Source organism: Schistosoma mansoni (assembly GCF_000237925.1).
Source record: "Schistosoma mansoni, WGS project CABG00000000 data, supercontig 0241, strain Puerto Rico, whole genome shotgun sequence".
Taxonomy (NCBI): domain Eukaryota; kingdom Metazoa; phylum Platyhelminthes; class Trematoda; order Strigeidida; family Schistosomatidae; genus Schistosoma; species Schistosoma mansoni.
Window position 1 is genome coordinate 197,812 of NW_017386105.1, and position 17,045 is coordinate 214,856.

The 17,045-nt window shown below is 34.1% G+C and overlaps 2 protein-coding genes across 2 annotated transcripts; one reads left to right on the top strand and one right to left on the bottom strand.

Annotated features, from left to right (window-relative positions):
- Window positions 1-9,117, top strand: Smp_027900 (nuclear pore complex protein nup98, putative). The gene is made up of 7 exons (XM_018792604.1): window positions 1-529; window positions 1,069-1,384; window positions 3,456-3,789; window positions 3,889-4,463; window positions 5,233-5,383; window positions 6,475-6,715; window positions 8,741-9,117. The coding sequence occupies exons 1-7, from the start codon at window positions 15-17 to the stop codon at window positions 8,991-8,993; spliced, it is 2,385 nt and encodes a 794-aa protein (XP_018644181.1). The 5' UTR covers window positions 1-14; the 3' UTR covers window positions 8,994-9,117.
- Window positions 9,111-16,343, bottom strand: Smp_027910 (synembryn, putative; the record flags this gene model as incomplete). The annotated part of the gene is made up of 12 exons (XM_018792605.1): window positions 9,111-9,411; window positions 9,541-9,838; window positions 11,291-11,373; window positions 12,351-12,415; window positions 13,324-13,449; window positions 13,728-13,905; window positions 15,462-15,553; window positions 15,586-15,736; window positions 15,769-15,894; window positions 15,927-16,183; window positions 16,215-16,262; window positions 16,302-16,343. 12 exons carry the CDS (start codon window positions 16,341-16,343, stop codon window positions 9,291-9,293), a joined length of 1,587 nt encoding a protein of 528 aa, XP_018644182.1. The 3' UTR covers window positions 9,111-9,290.
- Window positions 16,344-17,045: the final 702 nt, after the last annotated feature.

Below are 17,045 nucleotides of genomic sequence, written 5' to 3' on the forward strand. Positions count from 1 at the left end.
AATTATTTTAGGATATGCTTAATTCAGCCTTAACTACATCTATGCGAGTTATACAAACTGGCAGTAATTCATTATTACAACCACCATGTAATCATTGTCCTCTATGGCATCCAGTTATTGGTTTAGCAGCTTTAGAGTCTTACACACGTATATTGAATTGTGATCCTTTAAATAATATCAATATGAATTTTCATGAATCTGTCGAAAATGAAAAACTCAGCGCTCGATTAACTGGTTTTAAACGAATATTCAGTCTTTGTCAAGCACTTTGGGGACGTCATCCACAAGAAGCTGTCGCTGAAGCAATGGCTGAAACTGACAGTTCCACTGATAAAATTTTTAATACTAAATTAATCAGTTCTGATTTTCCTATTTTAAATGAAAATAGTCAACTTTGGAATAATGGTGAATGCATTAGTAATGAAGTTTATGGTAATTATAATTCGGTGAATTATCCAATTAATATGTATCGTGAAATTTCTGGTATGCGTTCTTTAGCCAGAAAACAAGCTGTCTCAGAATGGATAAGGTTTGTTTGTTATTTTTTTGTCGCATACTTTTCAGTTAATGTTTTGTGTGTGAAAATGGTACAACTAGTCGTATTTTTATTACATTTCTCTAGGTTCTCAACTGGTTTCGCACACCCTATAATATTTTAAAACCAAAGTAATTATAGATATTGTCACACCTATAAATACGAATGTGGATTAGAGACGAATGTATATATCATTATGTATAGAAGACTCCAATAGAGTTGTTTTGTGACCTATATTTCCATGCAACAGTTATTCGTTTGCTAACTAACAAATTACTCTGTTGTCTGTTCTAACGTAGAATATAAATACAAAGTGAATGTACCAGGACTCCTGATTACTTCTTAATCACTGTTTCCTGGCATATTACTTACGTCGTAATCATAAGTAAATGTGAATTTTTTCTTATCTTTTTCGATAAGTATTTTCATAAATAGTATTAATAGCTTTATTTTCCATCCTTCTCGTTTACGTCGTATGTTTACTTCTATCATGTTATTTTGTTGTGTTTATACTTTTTTTTACGAATAATTAGAACACAGTCATTTCCCTGGTTGAAATCTAAATTGGAATCTTTGCGTTTAATAGAAGCAGCCGGTCTGAATGAAACTGCATCTGATTCATTTGAAGCGTTTTCCATGTCTAAATCAAATTCCAACAATTATGATAGTGATATTTTAGCACAAGGAGTGTTTGCTTGTTTGGTATCAGGTGAATCTGGTGCTGCATGTCGTCTGGCCATTGTATCCAATATGCCAGCTTTAGCTTCACTAATAGCACAGTCAACTGCCGGTGATCCAGTTGTTCGACGTGGTTTACAACATCAGTTGAATAAATGGCATGAGATAAAAGTTAGTTGTTCAGTTTAAAAGTAACGAACTATAAATTCTACATTTATATTTTGGAAAGTAGTGGTAATACAGAGTAGGTGTTATAGTTACTAGTAATCATAATCAAGATAAAAGAGCTTAAGGGTAATGAAATGAATTAGTAATTGGGTAATCACGCAGCATAATAAAAAAATAAAATAAAATATTTGAACATCAATAAGATGATACTCAAGAGATAAATATGAAAAGACGAAAATCTAATAAGGGTTTTTATTAAATATATACAATCACTAAGTATTAAAAATCCGGCTGTTAGTGAAACTATCTCGGAAAAAGACGGGACTATTATTCACTCTCAATCCAAGAAACTGGACCGATGGGGAAAACACTTTAGGGAGCAGTTCAACTGGCCTTCAGTTACCTATCATGTCCAAGCAACCTAAATGGCAAATTGATCTAAATCCTCTAACTTTTGGCGAAATTGAAAAGGCTATAGGTAGTCTAAGTCTAGGAGGGGCAACAGGCTTTGACGGACTAACTCCTGAGATTTTTAAGGATGGTGGTCCACTTTAAGCAGTTAGATCAACTGAGATTTTAGCTAGAATTTGGCACTAAACATGATCTTATCTGACTCGTCTCAATCGCCGATTGTCCCAGTCTATGAGAAAAGACAAATCTCCTTTTTTGACAATCACAGAGGGATCAGTTTAACTACTATAGTATTTAAAAGATTAGCCTCAATCATACTTCAACGACTGACTGGAGCTTGTGAAGAGAAAACTCGAGAAAACCAGGCTGGTTTCAGACCTGGACGTGAGTGTATGGAGCAAATATTCACTCTTCAGCACGTTCTGGAACACCGACATACTTTTCGACGGCTGACTACTGTTTTATTCCTTGACCTTAAGGTGGCGTTAGAAACTGTTGATCGTAAATTCCTCTAGCAATGTCCGTCAATAAAAGGAGTGTCGAAGAAGTACATTAACTTTGTACAGGTTCTTTATTCGAACACTACTGGTCGAGTTAGAGCTTATGCCGAAATGTTGTCGGAATCGGTTACTTCAAGTGGTGTTCACCAAGATTGCAATGCAACAATTCAAACATATTTGGGATGCGGTTCTCTCCCTCCAAATCTAGGATGTTATTTCAGGACTGGTTTGCGTCATCGCCTGAATAATTAATGATATGGAGTAAAGTAGTTGAATGCATTGACCACTCAACTTATCTCGGGAGTCTCATCGGCTCTGACTGTCCGATGTCTGACGAAATTTCCACCCGCATTCAGAAGATTCGATTGGCTTTTGCCAACTTGCGTCACTTGTGGCGTTGGTGAGATATCCGTCTACCAAAAAAGGGCGAGTTTACTGCGCAGCAGTTCGTTTTGTTCCGCTTATGAATGTGAAACATGGCTATTAAGAGTAGAGAATATTCGTAGGTTTTCAATGATGAATTAGCCTAGATCAGTTCGTGATTTAAACTATAAATGAGAAAGTTGATAACTAGCCAGACAACTTATAAGAGTCACACTAGGAACTAGAAATGAATTGTGAGTTACTTAATCTATCAAAAATTGAGCAATGAAGCAGTGAGATTGTAGCTAATTAGCTTAATTCCAATCAGTTATTCACAGATTCGGATCTCACCTTTTTTAACATCAGGTTGTATAAATGAATCACATTGTTAACACTCAATTGTGAATTAACTTATGCATCGTTACCGAGTTATCTTATCATGTATCCATATCAATCATAATTGAGTTTATGTCCATTCAACATAAATAGTGTTTTACAAATGTACTACTTAATTTACCTATCGTTTTAACCAAGTCTTTCTTTCAAAAAAAATATATCTTCGTGGTTACAATAACTGTTTTGTTTACTCTACATATTACATTCTGATAGTTTTTTAGTTTTCATTAGCTTCCATTTTGTATAGGATGACTTTTTCATCATCAAGATTTGTACAGATCGCTGTTTGAAAGTGGTATATTTTTTTCCAGATAAAATGTTTATAAAAAATTAACAAGTAGTTTTTTCCTCATATTTAGTTAATATTCATCACAAATTTCCATATATATTTCATTTATTTTTAGTTTGATCAGCATATTCCAATTAATATGCTTCGAGTGTATTGTTTATTAGCTGGAATTACAGAGTTCCCACATCCATCAAATTCATCAATTATCTCTGTACTTGCTGAACTTGATTGGATTCAAGCATTTGGTGCGCATATATGGTATATATGTGATTACCAGGCAAATTTCGGTGAGATTTTATCAGTGTACAGTTATACATGGCATTCTGATCAAAATCCTAACACAAAACAGGGAGTACCACGTCCAAGTCCACCTGCAGTTGACAAACTCATCAATCCAAATCTTCCTGTTTCTCCAGTTAAGGATTATTCTATTAATAAAGAGACAGAAGGTATGTTCACCTTTAATTTCATACAGACGCATTGTAAATTGGCCCTTCTATTCCTAATTATTAAATATGTCTTATTGTTATTGATGGGATTATTCATAGGTCCTAATCCTGAAATCAAATTTCGAGATTGGCCTCGTGATACAGCTTATCATCTTCTACAATTGTGTCGCAAACAGGTTCATTCTTTACAAAGAACATTGGATCCTTGCTCCTTTAGTCGACGTTCTTCATCATCTTGTGCTTTAGATCGTGACAATCTCTTGGATTGGGCTATGTCGTGGCATTTATGGCGTTTTCTTGTATCCTATGGATATCATCATTTTTACGATGATTTCTATGAAGACTTCTCTGAAATATCTACTCGTGTTTGCAATGAATTCGCCACACAGTTAGAAGCTGCAGGTCTATGGGAATGGTCAGTTTTTGTACTGCTTCATATAGATAATGAGAAAACTCGAGAAGCATCTGTAAAATGTCTCATCGGTCGACATGTATCATTAGTTTTGCCTCCAGGCCTTTTGAATAATTCCAATAAAAATTCCCCGTCTTGTTTATCGGATATAGACTTCATGTCACATAAAATCTCTTTACTACCTACACCATCGTTAACTAAACCTGAATCATTTGTGGTTAATCGTCTGGGAGTTCCTGTTCGTTGGATTCACGAAGCAAAGGTAGATTTGATGTTTAAAATATAATATGAACATGTTATTCATGTTGTATGCGATTGATATTCATCTCTGTGAATTGATCCCAATTAAAGAATTGTTAAAAAACAACGAAAACGACTGCTTCTGTTGTTTTAATTTGCTCCTTACATCATAATTTCAATAGAGAAATTATCTTAAATTAGGCTAACAGCTATAAGCTAAAAATTACTCGTTAAGGACAAAAGAACAGTGAGGTTGTATTGCTTAATTATTAATAATTGATATGTATACCATAATTTAGAAAGGCTGTGTAAAGATAGTAAATGTACCCAATATTCAAGTACAAGTCTTGTTATCATTCAGATTCACTTTTATCAAGATGTATATACATACAATTGTATGAGGCTGTGTGTACTTAAACTCCTGTAATCTTTTAAGGTTAGCAATTTTCAACAGTCACATGTTACAGTGGTTGTATAATAATGAATAAGATCTTATCGACATACCACAGTTTTTTTCAAAGTTGAAATCATAAGTCGATTGAAGCTAGAAAAATACCGAAATCTCCACAAAACTCCTTCTGAATATCACAGCTTTATTACAAACTTAAATATTTCTGTATAAATTGAAAGAAATATCTCTTAATCGTCATTGTTCTCTGTATGGTTTCCATCTTTCATAAGTAGATTTTAAATATATTCTGAGTATACGCATTTCACCATTGAAACTTATTAATAGTAGTATTATTCATCAGAAATTAGATATATTTTCAGCTATAACTATTTCGTTTCAGGCTATATTAGCGAGACATCGCTTAAAAGCCTATTTATGTAGAACAGATATCAATACTGTTTCACAACAACGTACTTTAATCTCTACGGAAGATCGTAGCCAGTTTTGTATATTTGCAATGCTTGAAGCAAGTCATTGGTTTGCTGCTGGACGTATTCAAGCTGCAGATGAAGTTTTATCAAAGAATATACTGCCCGAGCTTATTTTACATACAAATATTTCACCTTATTCAGCTTTTCAGCTAAAATTCGAATCAGTATACTCTGAACTAGGTCATCGTATTGCTCACTTGCTTGAGCCTTATAATTCCCTAGCAGAAAATTGTTTACCAAGTGATTTTCATTCAGGTAAGTAGTTGAATATTTATTTGTTAATTGTTCTGCGATAACTACAGTTATTTTACGCTTCTTCTCACTAATTTTAGAAGGAAACTGTCTGAACGATATACTGACAAATTCAGTAGAAGGGGGATATTTGTAAAAAAGTATTTCTCATAAAATCGATCTGTTTCTAAACGTTCATACCATCAACATATATATAATGACAAAACATGACTATCTACATATAAGGACTTTCGTCTAATTTAGAGCGAATAGTTTCAGAATATTTGGGCGCCGAGTTGATGTAAAACATTAAACAGGAATAATGTAATTGCAAAATCTCAGCGAATGAATTTGAAGTAAATGCAACGTTTCGCCTGGCGATCCGGTCTAAGCTTTTTCAAGAAAATATAATTAAACATCAAAATTATCGAATATAAATAGGTACATGGTTCTTCGTTTCATTGTACACTGAATAGGTCATCTAATCAACGTTAAAAATGTTTAAACTAGGTATATATATTAGTGTGTAGGAGACTTGTGATGTGAAATGATCATGTACCATGTACCTATTTATATTCGATAATTTTGATGTTTGTTTATATTTCCTTGAAAAAGCTTAGACCGGATTGCCAGGCGAAACGTTGGATTTACTTCAAATTCATTCGCTGAGATTTTACAATCATATTATTCCTATTTAATGACTATCTACATCTTTAGATATGCCTTTAAGTAACATTTTATATTCACGTGTATGTTGTTTGTAAAAAGGAATAGCTCAGATTGTAAAGTTGGTTCAGTTTTAATAAACTAACACGTTAAATAGAAATATCTGTAGTTTTTTTTTACTTGTAATCATCTTTACAATGAAAAATACTGATTTATTGCATAGATGACAATTTTACTCCCTTTTTTTTCCAAAGGTGTTGGTGTTTATCGATCTTTTGGTGAACTACTTTGCCTAGTAGATGAACTTACAAATTTTTGCAAACAATCTTCACTACTAGACAGTGTATTGTATAGTCCTAGCAAGAAAAAACTGAAAGAAGATACTGATTTAAATAAACTAGATAATTTAGCATCAATTCTATCGAAATTAAAATCAAAAGTTCCCAGTGTAACAGAAGAGATTAATTTAATGAAGATTAATTCATTTATTGAGAAGTAAGTTATCATTTAAATAAATTAAATACACGTCTAATGAATAGATATTTGATGTTGATTCTACATAACAGTAACTAGTAATGTTGTTAAGCTGTTAGTCTATTTATAAAATTGATTGCTCATATGTTTTTACAGTACAATATTGAGTAACCAAATAACTTTTAAAATTTCGGCGAGAAAAAAAAAACTACCGCAAGTTGCTTACGTACGTCTGTTACCCTTCCTTATGACGATGCTTCTACTGTTCCGGAACCTCCTGATATGCCGAAGTTTTTGCTTCTTTGATCCCTTTCCAATTGTCCTCCATAGTAGTTTCTACTTATTTCAGCAAACCTTGTGATGCTTGAATCTATTGTTGAGAGCTATCTTGAATTCGTTGGGTTTGTCAGTATCTCGAAGGAAGTAATGTTGTTCCTCCCGTTGTCCATTGCTTCTTTAACTTCAGGTTCATCTTGTCCACAACTGGGTGCTGATCTGGAAATATGTCAGCTCCTCTCCTGGTTTTCATATCTTCCATTGACCTGAATTTTTTAGTGATGCAAATATGATCGATCTGTTTCTTTGCAGTGTGGTCCCGTGAGACCCATGTAGCTTTGTGTATGCGTTTGTGTGGGAATATAGTGCCACCTATAAACATCTTGTTGAATGCACATAAATTTGCAAATCGTTCACCATCCTCGTTCCTTTCTTCAGTCGGTCGATTTCGTCCCACGACATCTTCATACCCAGTGTGGTTTATTCCTACTTTGACGTTTAGTTCTCCGATCATAACGGTCAGGTCCCTTCCTGAACACTTCACTGTGATCGATTGCAGACTCTCGTCAAACGGATCTTTACCGTCGTCGTTGCTATCATTGGTGGGTGCATAACATTGGATAAAAATTCATTGTGATTCCCTCATTCTTTGTTTTGAGGTATGCTTTGATAATCCTTGGTCCATGAGATTGTCATCCCATAAGTGCTTTACGTGCTTCTTTGGACGGCATCAGAGCAACTGCCTAGGTGTGTGGAGCATTTTGTTCTTCGTGACCAAAGTATAGTAGCATCTCTGTCGAATCTATCCTTTTCTGTCCAGCTAAATAATTCTCTTTAAGTGAAAAATTAATTATGTAAAGTTTCTTGTTTAGGCGACGACTAGACCTGACTAAAAGAAAAATTTCATATTCGTTTCATATAAACTCAAGGCTATGATCTGTCACTGTAATGAAGTATGTTGTGATTAGTGTGTTAAAATCTGAGATACATCGTTTCTCTGCAATTATTTCAGCATCTGCTTGTTGGTACATTGATCTTCTTATCCTTACCGACTCGAAAACCTTCGAGTAGTTTTATGGTTCTGCATAAATAGCACGATTGTTAAATGATTTTATATATAGTGCTACCTAACCTAGGAGTTAATCATATCAAGTCACGTCGAAGAGATGGCTATCCATACTTGACTGGATGCCATTCAGTTTTGCTTTAATTATCTAGTTTAGTCTATAAGCAGCGAAATTGGCTTCTGTTTGTGATTCGCACTTATTGATCTATCAATTGTAGGGAATTAAAAGCCTACTGATGTCTCGATTTGATACCTTTATACCATTTCAAGGAAAATCAAGGAGGTAGATAAACACCTCGTTTGTCTTTTTACAGTGATGAACAATGGTGGTAACAATTACTGCGCGTATAATCCGACTCACAATAATTTGTTGTTGATGAAACATGATATCATTGGAAGCTATTCTTCTCACAACAACTGTTTTTGTAAACGCAACAACGAATCAATACATTATTACTATATGTTATTAACCACTTGAAGCGACTAAGTATTCTTGCATTGAGTAAATGTCTCCCCCCCCCCATAGTTCATTTTTTGTCAAATAGAATAAGTCATGTTCATAACGTGATTATTGAATTATTAATTGAATTTCATATCTAACAAGCACTAAGTGCTAAAGGCCTTTTCTCTTCCAGTAAGGAATATGATATGATTGCTCAGTTTCTCTGTGGTTTTAAATATTTACTTTTTTTTTATTATTTTAGAGTAGTACGCACAGAAATGGCTGCCGTTTGCATACATTTAACTTCTGCGTTTCTTGCAGCTAGCTGTTTGGAAAACATGAACGATGAACAAAATTCATCGACAAATGAAATGATCAAAAATCAGGAACAAGGAACGTTAAACTATCTAGAGCATCAACTTGTCTGTATGACTAAATTAGGCTTGCCAGCAGACTATCGATTGAAGGAACTTCGTGCAGTTGCAGAAATTAAGTTGTCTTTAGGGGTTGTGTAAGCAAGTTGTAAACTGACCACCTCCAGGTTGTAACTTTTTTAAAACAATGCACTTTTTACGTCTTTACATTCTAACTGTTTTTATAATGTAAAAAGAATCAAGATAAAACACACTTGTAAAATTAACATTTTGATTTTTTGTATTCAACGATTGTCATCAACGCATTTCACAAATTAATCAAATGGACAACGGCTCATATTATTCAGTTGTTTGGTTGGTGGATGTCAAAAATAGAATTCGATTTTTGATGCACTGGCCTTATTGCAAACACACAAAAGCTCTTCAAAGCATGTTTTCCTAGTTTACAGATTCGTTTGACTTTTGGTCCTCTTCTTTTGTCTGAATGAGTTCAAGTATATGTTGTACAGGCCTCACTCGGCCATCTTCACCAATAGTTCCTGGTTGAATCAATCCAGATCTAAAAGTGGGACCAATATTTTAGGATATAAACTAATCGAAATAGGTCTTTAGTTTTTAAAACTGCGGGTTTATAAGTTATTTCAAAAGGTTTATCTTAATTTGACTAATCATTTTTACAATAACTCACCTCTCAAGTTTGTCGATTTTCTGTACTAAGTCCATAGCAAGATATTCCTTTTGTTCTTCAGACATGTTTTCCATTGGGTTCGGTTGTGGGATTTCCCATCGACCTGTTACAGGGTTCACATCTTCCTTCAACCTTTTATATTCTTCCGTTTCTGATTCCGTCGACGTAGCCGAATATTCATCTGACTCGACATTACAATTAGATTCTCTATTAACCTTTGATGGCTTTCCAAGTAAAGCATGACGTGCTAAAAATCCAGCGAAATTCCCAAAGCCCGTGTATTTCACTGCTCGTCCAACTAAATAAGTTAAACAGTATTCATAATTAATCCCAGAACATCTTGGTATAAACTAATTAAATATATCGATCGATAAAATAAGAAAAATTCCGTTTCAAGCACAGCACCGGAGAAAGACAATATAGCAGATGGGATAAACATTTACAGTGGAAAAGTGTACATAATAAATATTGTAGTTACACAATGGTTCGATCTGGAAATATTCCTCTTTCTCAACAGTTCCCAGTGTACTTCTATTTCTGAAGTAAAGTTAATCTGGTTCCGCTGGAAAAAAATTTTAATTCTACAACTATCCACCTACTCTTTTACAGATAGTAGTAAATGCATGATTAGGATTTCCTCCGCTGATCTACTTTACTTTCCCTGGTTACAATTACTTCCTTTATTCACTCTTTCCAATCGAGTATATTCTTATTGAAAATATAAGGTCATCCGGAATTCATACGAAAGACTACAGTACAAAGTGGTGCATGGAGGATAGCTGACAGATGCATTCCAAGTAAGGACCGGAGTTAGATAAGGCTGCTAACTCACCCTTTTCCTTTCTTCTGGTGATTGACTGGATTATGAAGACTTCGACATCTGAGGAGAAGCATGGAATAAAATGGATAGGTTGGATGCAACTAGGCGATGTGGACTTCGCAGATGACTTAGATGTTCCATTCCATGCACACTAACAAATGCAGGTGAGGACAAACAGTGTAGCAGCAGTCTCTGCACCAGTAGGCCTTAACATACATAAAGGGGAAAAGCAAGATCCTCAAACACAACACTGAAAACATCAACTCAATCACACTTGAAAGAAGTGGAAACTTTCAAGTATCTGGGTAGCATCATCGATGAACAAGGAGAAAGACGTTGAAAGTGGATAGGACATAAACTGCGGAAATCATCAAACTGCATCACGAAGCAAACGCTAATTTGGAATCGTGAGGAGAAACGGAGAAGAGGAAGGCCAAAGAACACACTACGTCGAGAATTGGAAGCAGACATGAAAAGGATCAATAGCAACTGGGAAGGTTTGCCCAGAACAGAGTTGGATAGAGAATGCTGGTGGGCGGCTTACGCCCCTCCACAAGGGGTAACAGGCGTAAGTCAGTAATGCGAAAAATCGACATGACTATTATGTAAACTTTCTGAATATATAACTGAATAAGACTATTTCTAACTAAACTTCGAATGAAATCCTAATTTCATTGGCAATATACTTGATTATTGTAATCTTTTCTTTTATACCACAACGGCAAAGCAGTGAAACAGCTTTTATGGTTTGCTTTAAACATTTTCTACTTTGTGTCAAAAATCTGTTCTAGAGTTATCTACATTGAAAATTAGAACATAACCATTCGAATGCATATATCATATAGCTAGTTAGGGATGTTACAGGATATATGAGGTGAATAATAATTATTGAAGTGAAAACGCTAAAAGCTCCAGAATAATACTACTTACTGTTTTCCTTGCAAAGTACAAAGATAAATAAGGCTGCTGATTCACCAACAATTTGAACTGGATGTGTTAGCAATTTACAAAGGCTAAAAAAAGTAAAACTTGGGCTCACTGGCTGTCTTTGAATACGTTAAATTAAAAATAAGTCTAGAATCTAACTGATCATCGATTTTGATTTATGGAAAAGTTTACCAAACCACCAGTATTTTAGTGCATGGAAATGAAGTAACCGACTCTGAACGTATTTTCATACGGTATGTATTTCTATTACATATATCTTGAGGGCAGGCCTCAGTGTTTTCACTCAGAGTAGTCTGTTATTTGTCATATATGAGTAGAAATTTGACAAGAGGCAAATACACTTCTGAAATATGTTCGCTTTTTTGTTAGAAGACGAAATTTAATATCGATAATCTCAAATGAAGTAAACCTCAGCATTATTTGGTGTAGCATCCAACCTCATTAATAAGTTTTTTAAATATAGCAGCAAACCATATCACTTCGTTTTTAAAACCTAGTACATCTCCATGAACTTACATATTTAATCAATAGTACTGTGTTATAAGCTCGTACGTATTGATACACTTTGAAATGAATTTAGTTTACTTAATTTGTTGATCTACAGCTAGGAAGGTAATGAATTTGTTCCGTCTACCTAAATTGTGAGATTAGCAGCTAAATATGTCGCGCATTCCGTAAACGATGCGCGGCTACAAAAAGCGTTATTGGATAAAATCTGTTTTCATACACATAACTGAGTTTATAATTAACATATTCCTCAGCATTATCACGCGGTACTCATTTCTGTATGTGTGTACATGCTAATCAATACCACTTTTCGAAGATCTTATTTTGTAAAAACCTACACGGTAATGTCCAGATAAAAACGTACGGAGAGTAATCACTAAAGAAATTCGGACCAAAATAAACGCTAAATATTTCATTTTATAGTTATAAAGCTTTGAAAGATGAAATTTCTAAAATACTGGTGCAAATAATAATGGCCGTCAGGTAGCCCAACACAACGTCAAGTTCGGAACAAATAAAGCATTTTGATACTTACTAATTTCTTATATTATCGCCATCTTCTGGTAGGCGTTTAACATCTTTACCCAGGTAAGGTAGTACCTAAATGAAAAAGATGAAAGTGGATTTTATAAATTTAGTGAGATTGATTACACTTAATTTCAATGTATGTAGAAAACTGAAATAAGATAACGTCTGTTATTCAAACGTCTGGGCCATTTATTTTCCAAATACGAATATTGCAACTTGTTTGAACTAAATGCCGACAATGATTCGCGCATATTTGTCAGAGGTTCTGAATTATTGAAAGACTTCCAGAAGACTGTTTACAGATGTTAACTAAGAAATTTTATATTAACTTTCAATGCGACAAACTCAAATTTATGAAAGTAACATGAATGGTAATTTGATGTCTCAACAAAATGATCCATTCTTTCAAACGTTGTGTTAGTAATTTCATTTGTCCAACGCCAATTTTAAGTGTCATTTCATACGATATTAGAGAATTATAGATGAAGTGGTGTGTCATCATCTAAACATCCCTGGTGGTCACTAATGAACAAAGCAACTGAGAATCACTTTACTTATTAAAGCACTTGTCAGGAATCATATATTCAAATGAACTTCAACCATTTTCAATGTACAGTCAAAGGAGTCACACAATCAATGTACGATTTAACCGATGAAAATAATCCAACGTATTTGGTTGCATACATATGAGGTTCATTTAATAGTTATCAACAGTAGTTCATTGTGAAATCTAAGTACATAAATAAACAAAGAATTTATGGTCGTTAGAAGGAACATAACTTAGTAAACAGTAGTTTAGAACTCCCATTTATTGTTATAATTCGGTTAATACAACTATTTCCATTAACGTAATAGTATTTAAGGTACAGTTAACTAGAAAATACTATTGGTCAGATTGTTTATTTAAAGAACGCATATCAAGGAAGTTAAAAATAATTAACAGTTGTCTATTCATCACATTGGCTCAAATTTTAACTCACCTTTAAGCGACAAAATTTTCTGATCTGACGATTTGATTTACTTGCTCTTGTAAGACAGTTCAAAATAGGACAAATTCTTTCATCAGTTCGTATATCACTAGCAGTTTCGGATTCTTTACCAGCATCCTAGAAAGTAATTACAAGGAACTGGAGATATTATACTAAGTGTGAATAAATTATTTAGTTTATGTGAGACAATACGATTATTATAGTAATCCTTTACTTTTGAAAGTACTTTACTTTGCAGCAATTGTCATTTATATACGAATATAAGAGACTGACATAATCAATTTTAAGAGATGTTCTTTTAAATTATCGAGACTTGTAGATACATACTACCTTAAGAAATCAACTAAATAACTATAAAGGGACGTTGTAAAAAAAGCGTATGGAAGAAGACGTACCAACTTAAGCTGTGAGTGAAGAAAGTCTATCAAAGTTTCAATTGAAGACATCCCATTTGTTTTGTTTTCTGGAGCCGAATCTTTGATTAAATTATCAGTGGCATGATCATTAAAATTTCCATCCAAAAGGTGTTTGTATAAATGTTTCGGAATGATGTTCAATACGTTAACCACCTGGCTGGAAGAAAGAGGATAACAACAACACAAGAACCAATAACATTTATTAATCATAACTCGACACTTAGATGGTCTTATCCTGGTCGGTTATGTAAAGAGAAACAAAATTAAAATGTTTTAATTCAGTGATAAGACTTTTTACTCAATGAATATCAAAATAACTTGATTTATACCTGTGGTTAATAATGGTTATAGAGATGCCGTACAAGGAACCACACTTTTATAGTTTGATGTGAAATGCCAGTCTTCAAAAAGCAAGCTTTATGTAAGGCAATAATCTTACCATCCTAGGAGTAAATTCTTTTTCATTATAAGCACCTAAATTCTGGCACAATAGGTCACTAGAAAATGCGCCACATAAATGAAGCGATAATATTGTGGAGACAAAGAGTAGTAGAATTAATAGAGATAGTATTTAATAAATGGCACGAGTCAGCCAAGATTCCTTCAGTAAGAGAAGCTTATTTTATCTTAGTGAAGTGTAACAAAACTATGCCAGGGCCCCCGGCGGCTTTTCTTTTGAGCTATATCTGATGACAACTCCAACCACTGCTAGACAATCTTTAGGACCCTCAATGGAGGGAACCGTAAAGAATCGCAAAATTTTATTACTATACAAATATCCTTTATGTCACGAAGCTGTGTCATAAACTGACCCCCTCTCTGATCTTTCCATCTAGTCCGCGAGTCTGCAAACGTTGCGCGATATTGAAGCCTCTGGAATGACACTTGTAAAACGTATTCAGACCACCACAGTTTGTATTTCAAGATGGTGATACCAATTTGATTACAGATCAGAAAAATATACTGAATGAGGTCCAAAATAAGAAATCGGTTTTTTCAGAAACATTGTTGCTAAAAAGACCAAACCGAAACAAAAGGCAAGAGATTGCAGTTGTATCAAAAGAAATTTAATAATTCTGCGCAGTTACAATAAATTTTCGACAGCTTTCTAGTGTTGAAATCTTGATAATCATATCGTATTAGTTTCAACGAAAGATTTATCAACAATATTCTCGAGGTGAACTGATGTCCTTGTTTTATCTGAGGAAAGGCTATTGCTTAAGTCCATTCTTAGTGTTAAGGACAAGAGCAAACGTAACTTAGGCCAAAAAATAACTTTGGAATCCTGAAGGTAAGACACATATTTTAAAAGCTCACTATAATTGCGGTTGCTTATCGGTATTGGTTTCCATATGTATGATAAAAGTATGCAGTTGTCCCCTGTTTGACAGATAAGTAAAATGAACGATAAACATAACACACCACACCATCTTCTATACTAATATTCAGATGAGAAAATGTGGATGCGTCTAACATGGAGAACATTTTACTCGCATCACTAAGGACGTAAGAGATAGCTTGTATGTCTTGTAGTGTTTAGAAATGGAGGTTACAAGAACATTACAAAAATAAGTATTCCAACTAACTACTACTAGCTCATTCGACATTTGAAGTTCCAAACTTATCTGACGAAAACTACCAGTTAAAATAAACATCGCAACTGTCCACGTTTAACTGTTAATGCCCACGTGTGTAAAATACGTAATTACTTACCTGACCAAAGCATAACTATTGAATTCACTCAACATTGGATCTTGTAAAATGCATCTCAACATTACTACGAGATTTCGGATGTCGTCACCTAACTAACACATCAATTAACAAAATATTTTGAAACCTCTTTAGTAACATCGTCTCTAGTTGAGTAGAGTATATTATATACAACCTTAAGTGCTTCTGCTGAAACATTCAAATCGGTTATCTTCGAACTTTTCATCTTCACGATTTTCATAAGCATCTGCAGAGCGTTGGATTTGATTAATTCTTGTCTGAATTCTACGTGATTAAAATATAACACTACCTTGAAGCCGAATCCAGAGCGGTAACAAGAAAAAGAAGCTTAAGACATAGCAGGAGCCTCTCATTATTCTCAGTTTCAATGAGGATATCCACACTTTCCATCACACTTTTAATGAGACCCATGGTCCTAAACAGTTAAAATACAGAAGTACGACTGACTTAAGTGGTTCTATGACACATGACTCTTTAAACAAAATATTGGAAAGAGATTTTAGAGCTTCTAGACTAGTTTTAGAATACTCAAGGTTGCAATTATATTCAAAGGCATATTTGAAGACTTGGGACAAGAAAAACTCGGATGTCAATTCTTTCCGCAGGATATTGTCGCGTGTCAATATTCGCAAACAGCAAAGACAAGTATGCAGTCCAGAAACTGTATGGTTCTTTAACTTTTTACGGCATTCTTCCAATATGTCCTAAAAATGTTAATAGAAATTTACTAGTTACCTCCTTCGTTTTACAATCAACATTGTCAATAGCAAAGTTACAATCGTTCTATGTAATGACCAATAAAGAAACAATAATTAACCGTACCTCTAATACAAACTTTTCCAAAATTGAATTGTCATCGCTCATTTCGAGTGAGCTGTTTAGATGCTACCATATACACAAAAGATTGTAACTATATGGGAACTTGAAGACTATGTTATTGCAACCACTTGTTGTTGTTACCGCAAAAACTCATGGAGGTAGTTGAACTTGAAGGTCAAGTCGTTCTTAAATTATTGGTGTGTTCGTCAGGGGAATTGTTTATCTAAAGCAAAATTTCCAGATCTATAGCTTTTCAGAAATATTTTAGAATAATCAGCAGACAGGATAGTGAAGATTTTTTATTTTGTTATCACTTGGCCAACACATGCAAAGGTTCGCACAATTTACATAGTTGAATTTTCAGTTCGAAGTTGTGGAGTTTGTTAAATTTCATTGAAATTGTAGCGGCAAATAAACCTCCTCGCTTCTGTCTTTTGATTTCACTTGGTCAGTATGATCCATAATAGAAGGTGTTAATGCTTAAAGCGTTGTCAAACTCCAAATACCTGTGGCATCTTCATTGGTGAGCCCAACGTAATTTGATACACCAACTTACAAACTAAGAATCTGTTTCTTTTTGGAATTTCATAAACTATTGTTTTATCTTAATTTTTATATATTATGGCATTTTTTGAGTTCTTGGGTACTTTTTTGTTCGTTTCATCGAACTTGGTTCTCCCAGCACAGAGTCCTTAAATGCAACGGTGGTTCCCCAAAACTCCATAGGTGATTAAACCCACGTTTACA

Coding starts and splice junctions, on each gene's coding strand:
- Smp_027900 (XM_018792604.1), top strand. CDS start 15: ATGCTTAATTCAGCCTTAACTACATCTATGCGAGTTATACAAACTGGC. Junction 3,790..3,888: donor TATTAATAAAGAGACAGAAG/GTATGTTCACCT, acceptor GATTATTCATAG/GTCCTAATCCTGAAATCAAA. Junction 4,464..5,232: donor GTTGGATTCACGAAGCAAAG/GTAGATTTGATG, acceptor ATTTCGTTTCAG/GCTATATTAGCGAGACATCG.